This window comes from Melanostigma gelatinosum (assembly GCF_949748355.1).
Source record: "Melanostigma gelatinosum genome assembly, chromosome: 15".
Lineage (NCBI taxonomy): Eukaryota > Metazoa > Chordata > Actinopteri > Perciformes > Zoarcidae > Melanostigma > Melanostigma gelatinosum.
In genome coordinates this window covers 9,539,196-9,550,700 of record NC_136648.1, presented here as the reverse complement: position 1 = coordinate 9,550,700, position 11,505 = coordinate 9,539,196, and the positions used below count along the sequence as shown (strand labels likewise).

Below are 11,505 nucleotides of genomic sequence, written 5' to 3'. Positions count from 1 at the left end.
AGAATACAATTAACTACAACTAAATTAAAGGATTACATGTGACCAGGTAGAATCAGTGACTCATATCATGATGTCTATCAATTCAATCTGTCGTACGACGTTTGTACCATTTGTCTCCAAACATTTATGCACTGTTCAGCTGAGAGTTTGAAAAACCCCAGGGAAGATTGTGAAGCACCGTTTATAGTAGTTCTGATTTAAATGTAATTTAGATCATTAAACCTAAAATATTTCTATCTGAGAATATTTTATTATCTGAGGGTTCAGTTTATGACTGGAAGAGCAAAACCACTCCATCTTAACAACTATCTTAATTATTTAATTTAACCTCTTTTTACCAAATTAATACTAATTTTTTTTCAACAATATGGTCTCATAATAATACACCATAAATGATTTGATGGTTACATTGTCATTCATAATTTGACTCTGCAAAGTAACCAGTGACTAAAGCTGTCAAATGTAGTAGAGAAAGAAAAGTAAAAGGTGGAAACATTTAATTTAAGGTATCTCAAAATTGTATTTCAGTACAGTATGTTTGAGAACATGTACTTGGTTACTTTCCAACATTGACGGATCATGGGAATATCAGTAGACCAAAGAAGTCTGCACAAACCATAAAGACCTGTTAGCCACAGGTCTCTAACTAAAGTGTAAAATAAATAAAACTAAAAGGGTGACAACGTCAATTGTCCTCCACAATGTGCTCAAGAAGTCAGTTTATTAAGAGAACTTTAAAATTAAGAGCGTTGTTCTGGATTCAAATTTTTTCCTTAAAGATAAATAAGTTAGCTTGTATCTGCTGACTCCTTTGTGCTTTTCACCACACTGATCAATAAATGAACGTCGTCAGAATAAAAACAGGTGTTGGAGCAGTGCAGGTTTTGCACGATCAGCAGGAAACTTTTAAATAACACTCAGTTACAATCACATTAAACCTAATGCAGGGCCTGCTAATTGGTTGGGTTTTTACGGATATTTTGAAGCTCTTAACAAGGTTAGTATATCACAGGATGAGGCGCAACTTCAATCACGGTCCGTTTTTGTGAAGAGGAAGCAGTATTGTTTGTGCTTTTAATGATTCAACTTGAATCAGATTAGATGTGCATTAGGCATGCACCTAATGAACCCTCAGCAGAAACGCAAGATAAATCACCAGTTAGTTGTTGTGTGATCCATCTTCAGACTGTGATGTGCAAAACTAAAAGTGCCGATATTGTTTTACAGATCATTCAAATCTTTGTCAGCGTCACGCTTTTAGAAATAATGTACATGTTTCTGAATACATTTTACACTTTCGGTACATTTCTTGGCCAGTTTTGTTGTTAAATGATGTTTCTATGATTTACAATGAAGAATTGTATTGAGACACTTAAAAATTGATCATAGAAGGAAAGAAAAATATTGTTCATGCACTCAAATACATTTATTCCAAAGCTTATTCGATAACTTATTCGATAACTTCTGAGAAATGTAGGAAATCACTGGTTGCAGTACAAGTCGTTGAGAGAGGCTGAGGTAAAGTAGGTAAACATAAACAGCACTTCATCACAGAGCAAACACTGAGAAATGACTCTGAACATCGGAAGATTATGATAAATGTGACAGCAAGGACAGGGAGGTTGAGCGTTCCCAGAAGGAGTCGCTAACCTCAAATAATTTATTAGTCTGCATTTAAAGCTCCTGAAAGCGTAACCAAACAAACCTAACCCTGGCTGCTATGACAAGTTAAGATCATAAAGTAAATAGCAATAACTCTGGGCTGAAGATTATAACTATTTACTAGAACTGAATCTTATATACTTTATTTTCCTCCTCATCAAGTCCTTTGCTGCTTGTTTGACGCCGCCTACTCCTAAGGAGTCCATTGTGTCGTGAAACAACAGATACCTGGACCAGAGGAATGAAGTCCCTATGACCTTTGACCTCTTAGGTAATCGCACAAACAGTCCTCGATATTTCACGGCCTCACAGCATAAGGTGCCGCCACTCTTTCCGGATGTAATGTTTCAAACAACCCAGCGGTAATACAAGAGCTTCCAACGTATCTTCATGATGAGGGCTGACATCCTGGATATGTGCATTAACATGAGCATCTTCCTGTCTGCTAATGCTGAGGCGATAGAAGCCTTGATGACACCACTAAACAGACGTTCAATCATCAGCTAATGAATGCCATTATCCTTCATCAATTCACAATATGAACCAGCTTCTAATGCTGGTTTCTTACATCCAGACAGACATGAAAGTCATGGCAGGTAAATACTCTAAACGTCACGTGTCACGTCTGTATTCGAGGCGGAGACTGCTCTTTGTGATTGGAATGAATCTCAAGTGAGTTTTTAAACGAGCAGCCTGGCTCTTCGGCTGGCCATGTCCGTCTGTCCGGACTAAAATATCTCAACAAATACTGGATGAATAGCTGTTAAATGTAAAAACATGCATGCTTCAGAGGGGGAATCACACTGACTTCAGTGATTCCGGACTTTTCCTCCAACGCCACCATGAGGTTGTGATTTTGAGTGAAATGTCTGAACAACTATTGGATGGATTACAAACATCCCCCCCTGGAATCCCTCTGACTTTTCATTAAAAAGTGCAGTATAGTTGACATGTTTTTTTTAAGCTTGCAAAGATCGCTGATTAAAACCAACAGGATGTCAATTCGCATGTTTGCAGTACAAACAATAAACGGTATTTCTAAATTCCAAAAGAGGCGATCTGCCCACAGCCACCACAGAAAGACACTAAAAAGCCCACTTAAGCAGACGCACCTTTAGAGTGCATGGAAAGTGCATCCATGTAAATATTGAATACACACACAGAGTTTGGATTTCACTGGCGGATCAATATTGAAGCAATCTGGACGTTAATCTCATTTGCACTTCTGTTTTCTTCTCGGCAGAAGCTGCTGCAGACTGACAGTGTGGGATCAGTGTGGGAACTTATAAGAAATTCAGCATTCATGAACATCTTAGGCTGGCAGGGTTTCTGTGACAGACTCGACAGCAAGGACCCTTAAAAAAAAAAAAATAGAAGATAATAATGAAAGTCTGCTGTTGAGGACGGTGTGATGGAGCTGAAAGCTAATAAATTGACCTTCAGTTGAGATTGTTTTGTCAAATGTGAAGTTTAAATGTTTTTTTCTAAACTTTAGAGAATCGTGTTTGTAAAAGTGCTGCTGTCATTTCATTAACATTGTCTTTTATAAAGGATAATCTACTTGATAAACACTCACCCAAACATGTATACTATTCATCCAAAAGTATGTAGACATCCAGACATTGAACCCATGTGATTGTGAACATCATCTTCTGGTTTCAGGCTTTCCAACAGATTCTGGATCCCAGCTACAGGGATTTGCTCCCATTGAGCAACTCAAGGTCCAACGCTGCTGTTGAGTGATAACGTCTGGTTCTGGGTCGTTCTGGTTCATCCCAAAAGTGTTAGATGGGGTTGAGGTTGGAGCTCTGTGCAGGCCAGTCAACTTCTTTGGCACCAAGCTGTGAAAACCATGCGGACTGGCTTTGTGTACTGGTTATTTGTCATGTTGAAACAGGAAAGGGACTTCCCTAAACTGTTGCCACAAAGATGGAGGCCCATGATTGTCTAAACTGTTTGCTGCAGCATTAAAATGATCTCCTTAAAACTCAGGGTGTCAAACCCCTTAGTTTCCCCAAAACTGCCCCAAAAATGACATGCACTTTTCAACACAATGCCCGTGAAGGCCTCAAAAGGATCCAATATAAAGCAATGCAAATAATTCCTGATACCGTTATGATAATTCTGACGTGAGGAAGGTCAGCCAGGAACAATTGGCCTGCATGTTCACTAAACCTTCACTGTGTAAAACTGGTGGCCGATTTATCAATGACTCCCCCTCAGAAAGAATCGGATGAATAATGGATCAAAGACAAATGTGACTTAAGATTCACATCCATCTGAGGGATTAGATCAGCAGGTTCCGACTTCAAACAGCAGAAACAAATCAAGGGCTGCCATGTTCTGAGGGTGGGTATTGATCATGGCTGGCTGCAGTTCAGGGCCTCATGAGCGACTCTCTGACTGCTCCCACGCGAGAGTATCCAGGCGGTCTGGATTTCCAGGGGAAAGTGAGTCTTCGGGGCAGAGAGGTTGGCAGCTAGCATGTTGACGGTCTCCCAAAGTCAGCCTTTCCCTCAGCAGCATTTAGCTGTTTATTTTTCTTATTTTCATGAACTAAATCCATTTCGGTGATTCGGCCAAACGGTGATTCATCTCATCCCAAGCAGGGCCTTTGCTGCTTTAAGTGCCCTGTTTCTTCGAAGGTAGAGGAGGCTCATTTGGCTCGGCCCTGACGACTCCCATCATGCCTTGCTTTCCTCCTGCCTAATGCACTTCAGAGGAACCGGCACGGATCAATCTATCGATATTGTCATTAAACACATCAAATCATGCACAATGGATTGGCTTTAATAATATGTTCATGCTCCAGTTACACAACAAGCAAACATGAGGTCAGCGCTCTTTGGTGTGTTCTTGAATGCAGCGTCTGTTATAATGATTAACTTTAAGCGGAGTTTTACGTGTTTTTGATATCTGCGAAATAAGGGGAAACCCAGTTTCAGTCATATCAACATTTCTGTATTCCCTTTGCTTCATTATTTTCAGTTTAAATTTAGTACTGCTCCTTTTATACTCTTTACAACAATCAGGACAAAAACATGAATGTTTTCTGCCTTAAATCAGATCATTTTGTAAGTAGGAAAATGAATGTGTGTCCCAATAGACAAAATAAGCAGAAACATATCTGTGACGTTATGCTTACATGAAGCTTTAATAAAAATTGAGTTTAGAAATGAGGAAAACATTTAAATTCAGCATAAGTTATAACTTCATTTAAAACAGTACAGTGGAGCCGCCTCAGGCATCTTCCTCGATGGATGGCATTTCACCACGGACTTCAAAAAATAAAATAAGCAGACTCAAGACAGGCCAAAGGGCCAGCAGAGTAATACAGATTCATCATTTGGGGGCCATGAACTTCTGTGCAAAAGTTTGTACCAATATTTCAAGTGAATGTGGAGACATTTCACAGAATAAGTAAAACATTTGACCACTATGTGGCGCCACAAAAACATCAGAGCATCACCAACGTCATTCGGATTCATCCTGCACCATGCATGCAACCAATCAGTTTAGACAGTTCAGCTTTGGGTGTGTTTGTAGGCATATTTATTAACTTTGGAGGGAGCCAAGCTAACTGATTCCCCTTGCGTTCGGTCTTTATGCTAAGCTAGGCTAATCACCTCCCTAATGCACAAACAGAACATTCTTGGAAAAGAACAGACATATTTAAGTAATGGATAATAATAAGCGAGTTGATTTTAACAGAGGATACATAAAAAGCAATGCCTCTATATTGTGATGGTCAACATATTAAAGTCATATTTTGATCAATATTGTTCTATAAAGTTCGGAGGTCAGACTCAGAGGCAGAGCGGGAGCCATGTCGCAGAAGAGCAACTCAGTTTCTTTCTTGCTCAAGGACATTTCAGCAGCTGTCACAGGGATTAAACCTCTGCACGATATCCCACTGACTACACCACAATGATGCAAATCAACTTACATGTCCACAATATTTTGATGGGCCGCACTTGGAAAGTCACAAACAGATCCGAGGCCTTTTGGGGTTGGAGGTTTGAGTCACGATACATGTCTGTTTACTCAGCATACAACTGGATTAAATGTAATCAGAGAAGATGTTTTTGCTGCAATGCTCTTAATTATTTCAAGAACTGAAAACATCTTTGGTAAAATATCTTTCCTGCCTGCAAGCAGAAACTGAAAGGCCTGTTTTGCGGTAACAGGGATTAGATTTAAATGGCTGCTTTGTGCAGACTGGTTTCAAACCAGTAGGCGTCGCTGTTTCTCACGAATGAACCGCTGGACAGAGGACCCGAAGAGATGCTATGATCTCATGACATTTATAAAACCTTCCTTGGATGATCGTACTGATTTAATGTCCACAGACATACAGATTGAATACAAAAACACCAGATCATATTGTATTGATTATCAAACAAAAGCTGTGTATTTGGCACATGTTATCTTTTAATACTTGTGGTATTTGCGTCCACCTCCGCGTCCCACCTCTTGCTTCCAATTATCACAAGGGGCTGGACCGTTTACCAGAAGAAGACTTGTGATTGGTCGAGTCAGGTGTCAATCACAGGCTCGTCCTGTAGCCTCCTGTTGGAGAATACAATACACACACCAGAAGTCAGAAGTCAAATTTCACCAAGGGGACAGGGAAAGGAAGGGTGAACTACCCGAGTATTGTGAGTGTTTCTGTCACGCTTCACAGTTAACAAGTGTTATTAGACTTTCTTATGTTGTAAATGTTCCTCATTAATGTGGGTTTGTAGTTAAAAAAAAGAAAAGAAAGGAGGTTAATTGGACTTGAGGACTTGTTGGCTCATTTCTCCGGCGTTTCCACGCGCTGTGTCAGCGCATCTGTTTGGCGCACCTGAGGCTCAACATGACTCCGATGCATCTGAGCAACTAAACCACCATGGTGACATTACTTACCAGTGACATGTCTGCTGTGGAGAAGCTGGCTAAATGCGCAATTCTTCACTGTGGAATAACCACCGGAGTCCAGGTGTCCTCGGGGAGAGCTGATGTGGCCGTTTGGCGGAGCGCATCAGTTTGATGTCAGCTGGGGTTTGACAGAGCGCAGGAGTTGGGGATGCGAGAGAGACCTTAGAGAGACAATCCCCGGCTACTTTTATCCGGATTCCACACGGGCTGCCCGGAGCCATGGCCTCTGAGGTGGTGTGCGGGCTGGTCTTCAGGTTGCTGCTGCCAATGTGTCTTGCAGCTGGTGAGTTACAAAAAAAAAATGAATCCACACTTTTTACGCATCTTAATTGGCCCACAGTGCTGTGTGTGCGCCAGGTGGGGTTGGGGGGGATTGATAAATGTATGCTACTTTATCTGATATTATCTTATGGATCACTTCATCATCATTAAATGTAACTTGATGGCTGTAGCTTATTATTTAGAAATTCCCACTTTTCTTTACACTCATGAAAATCGGAGGTACACCAGTACAAACCTGGAGTGTGCAAAATCCTGACAGCAAAAATAAAAAAAGATTGATATATTTTTTTATGATGATTGACCTCATGATGCTGGAGGTCGCAGTTTATTGATCACCACTGCTGAGGTACGTGTGTTTACTAAAACTAAGCAAACAAAAGCAATAGACTGCAGAGAGTCACACATGGCTGTGATATATAAATAAAAAAAACCAGACATATCAAGTGGATGTTTTTCTATTTTCAAAGTTTGAAAAATCTATTTACTGGAATAGTTTATTCTACTCAGAGTGAAAGAAGAAACTGTTGGGTTGCCTATGTGGCTCAAACTGTTAAAATTGCAGTTTAACTGTGTTATGTACATTTCTGTCATTTCAAGTGTGGTTTCTGTTTCGCTTTTTGCCAATTAATCCATCATCAGTATTGTTATTGATTGTTTAGCTGCTGACTGGACGTTCACGCCTGTTGTGTTGATGCTGTTAATTAACATTTAGATTGCATTGGCAGTGTTAAAGCTACATGTCTTGTGTCGCTTCACATTCCTCTGAGTTTTAGTCAGTGGTGCCGTTGGGGTTTTTGGATTGTTTACAGCATCTGTAACTTTGTTAAGAAAGGCGCTCGCCACAGATGAAGTTATTGTTGCTGTGCTAGTGAATGTTTTGTTTGATTCACTCGTTCGCTATGCAGATTTAGAAGATGACTCACTGTCAAACGTGGTAGCTTTATTTGGATTGAAGGGGGACTTTTAGCAGCTTTATACAGGCTGAAAAAGTCTTCCATATTACTAGTTTCTCTGAAGACACACTTAAACGCTGATTCAGAGTTTGAGGCCTGATCACACCTCGCAGACTCTATTAAATGCAGTTTACTTTGTGTTTTAAGCTGTAATTCTGTGGTAGGCCGCGAGTGAAAAATGATTTGCGTCTAACTACCACTGAGGTCCCAGTGTGGTGTCTGTGTGAGACTTATGGGGCTGTGGTACTTTTAAAGCTAACAGCATGCTTACTATAGATAAGACCCACTCAGTACCACCATAATGCATCACTTGACAGCCCGACGGCTCCTTTATTTCCAAAAGCAATTGTGAGGCCACGCATTGTCTCCATTAATTCGTGGAAAGTCGTTTTAACAGTATGAATTAATAATGCGGTTGGGAGGGAGGAAAGAATTGCCTTTCCCTTTTATCGTAAACATACCTTTCAATATTTTATGTTTTTTCAAAGTGCAAATGAGCACTTGTCATTCACTGCAGCTTTGCACTGCAACTGACAGGATGAAGGAAAAGTAGAGTGGAAAGAAGGGAAGGTGTACAGGAACCGACTGCGTTAGGGGATGAGAGAAGTTATTTCTGCCATCAGCATCACCTGATCAGCAGCTTACTTTCCTTCATTGTTTTGTTTGACAGTCAGAGATCCCATCTTAATTTAAACTGAATGGATCTGCTGTAAATCAATAACCGTCAACCCATCAGCTATTGTTTTTTCCTGTATCATTTGTAACATTGTGGCTGGAAGAAAAGTTTAGGTTTCATTTCTTTTCTGCCTCTTGCTTTGATCCATATGTTCAGATTTCTGGCTTCAATGTAAAGTATTTTTGGGCCTCCCAGAACACACTGCAGCAGAACAGATGTTATCTGACTCCAAACATCTGCATTACCCTTACTGTATATGCTCTATATAGTGTAATACATGTATATGCACAACGTCGCTTTCTCATGTCCGAGTGAAAGACTTATCTGCTGACATAACATAGTCTGTGTTTCCTGTTGGCCATCTGACAGCACCTCTATTGAAAAGCACAGAACTGCTGGGCCCGTGTGTACACAGTCTCCTCTACCACCACCGAACACACACACACACACACATTTGCACACAGCTACAGTTTAGCTGATCAAACAGGCCGGCGTTTACGTGTTTGGAGTGTGAACATGATTATGTGCTTGCGCTTTCCCAAGTGATCTGATCTGATATCAAACTAGTGCTGTGAATGTACAGACGGAGCTGCGGGTCAGATGTGCTGAGTCGGGCCGGCTGCAGCTAGGGTAAAGCACTGAAAGCTGGAGCAAACTGAGTTGGGAAGTGACGTGCAGATGCTGGGAGCATCACTGGAATCATGACGTTTTAATCACGACTTAAAAAATAAATGTGCGTGTGGATGTCGTGTTGTTGGGTCACAAAATCTTCAGGCAGTTGGCTCCATCATGATGCTCCAGAGGAGAAGTGGTTGTGACAAAAACAATTCCTCTCTACAGACTCAAACAAGCAAAAACAAATCTAATTTGAATCATAACTGTATCATTCCTTAGTTAGTTCAGTCAGTAAACCAACATGGTGAATGGTGTCGGAGGTAAAAAAACAACAACAAAACCAGCAAGCCAGTGATTGTTAGCTAGCGAACAAGTCAGACAATTTATCTTTAAACTTGAATTAAATTCAACTCAAAGCTGCATTTAGGACATGTTTTATTGATTATTCAAGAGATGGAAAACACATTTTCAAGCAAAAAGGCCAAACATACACAGTTTCCAACTCATCAAATGTGAATATCAATACCGTAAATAGATGTCCGTTGCAGCCCTGAATATAATTAGCTTCTCCAAGAAGACATGTTTGTTAAACTCAGAATTTAGTTTCAATTTTCTGATGAAAACCGTAAAGTTCTGCACAGTAGTGCTCTAGACTTGATGTGGTATGCTCTTCATTGTGCTCTTCAGAGGGGTTTAAATTCCTCTGTTATCGCCCAGTCCTCGGTCCGGCCAGGCACCGCGCAGCTTTATCTTCTGTCATGACATTTATGTCTTTGGGCTCAAACTCTTAAGTCAGCTGGCCCTTATTTCACAGTTAAGACTGACTTGCTTCTCTTGTTTTTAGCCTTTGTGTGGCAGTAATAATAGCTTTTACTGGGAGAAACAAAAGCCTGGTTCAGACGTGAATGGGGAGATTTTGCAGTCGTGTGAAAACAACGGCAGTTTATTGTCATTCCCTGCGTAAAAATCCTGAAATGGTGAGTCATACAGCGAAGGCAAATGGTCAGGAAGACTGCGGTCAAGTGTCTGCAGGCAACAGTGGGAGTAGAGTCATAGTTACAGATAGATTATCTATGGATACAACATTTCTCCTTTAGATTTGAGCCGATGAATAATGTGGGCGGCAGCCTCCGGACTACCAACGTGGCCGTGTTTAGAGTTTATTTAATGCAACATTAAATGAAGGTAAAAGTGGGTGTGGCTAGAAGTTGTGCTGCGTGTTAGGCCAAAAATGAAAGATTATGAGTCATTCATCCTAGAGGCTTAGTCGTAAAATATATGTCACCAAATGTTTGAAAAGGGAACAAAAATGATGACCAATGATAAAGTGCCTTTTTGTGTTGTTGTGTTGGTGGGTGGACTGTCTGGCATATCGAGTATTCGTGCATACTTGAAACCTAATCACATTATCGCCACATGTTGGTGGTTTTCTCAAAGATGACCCCCCCCCACACACACACACACACAACATTTAATAACTTTTGTTCGTTTTCATTGGTCCGTATCTGAGCACAGAGAAAACCAGGGCGTTCACTGTCGAGCTCCACCAAGGGAAAAGTCAGAGCCAAGTCAAATGTCAATGAAGAGGTCCATTGAGTGCGCAAAGATAAATAAAAGCACCATTTTCAGCAATGAAATGCCATTTTTCAGTAGTTCAAGCCCAGTAGCTACCTAGACGAGATCTCTGAGACTGTAACTCATTCAGCCGACCTGGTTGTAAACCTTGTGCTTGTTGATATAACCGCTAAGAAAAATGTAGGAGGTCCGACTGTGTGTCCACATTTTGTGCTTCACTGTGTACTTCACTCGGTTCCCTCGCTGCCTCCTGGCCTGAACATGTTCAAAGGAAATGTTAGACGGGAAGGGGCTAATCACATATTTGGTGCATACTAAAGGAAAACCATTTGCTATGCGTTTCGAGGGGTGTGTATATGTGTGGGTGTGTGTATATGTGTGGGTGTGGGTGTGGTAAAGGGTGAGTGTGTGGAGTTACATGATTTAGTGTGTCAAGTGTAGTGACACATCCTAAATGCTGAAACAGTGCATTGCATTCAAGCATGGGTTGCAACTAACAATCATTTTCATCGTCTTTCATTTGACTGATTGCCACATATCCTCAACATTTATCACTGGAATACATGAAGTGATCGGAAACTAAACTGAATAAATTAAGGAAATATGGGAAATGCAAAAAATATAAAGTTATAGTGGTTCTTGAATCTCATTTGAGGCCTCGATCAAAAAGACAAAAACCAAACACAGACTTGTCATGACATTTCAAACTCTTCACGATCCATGTGGCGGTGTTTCATTTGATGTTTTGCCAACCAAAACTTGCTTTCCTGTTTTCAAAGCTCAGCGGTCCATCGTGTATTTTAAGGACATCTGGTGCGTGAC

The 11,505-nt window shown here is 40.7% G+C and overlaps 1 protein-coding gene across 1 annotated transcript in view; it reads left to right on the top strand.

Annotated features, from left to right (window-relative positions):
• Positions 1 to 6,801: 6,801 nt before the first annotated feature.
• The window catches only part of piezo2b (piezo-type mechanosensitive ion channel component 2b), a gene marked incomplete at its 5' end in the record, with an annotated part of 73,384 nt that continues 68,680 nt past the window's right edge, over positions 6,802 to 11,505 (top strand). The window contains one exon of the mRNA XM_079284909.1: positions 6,802 to 6,865. Coding sequence (XP_079141035.1) covers positions 6,802 to 6,865 — 64 coding nt within the window. The remainder of the gene's footprint in view (positions 6,866 to 11,505) is intronic.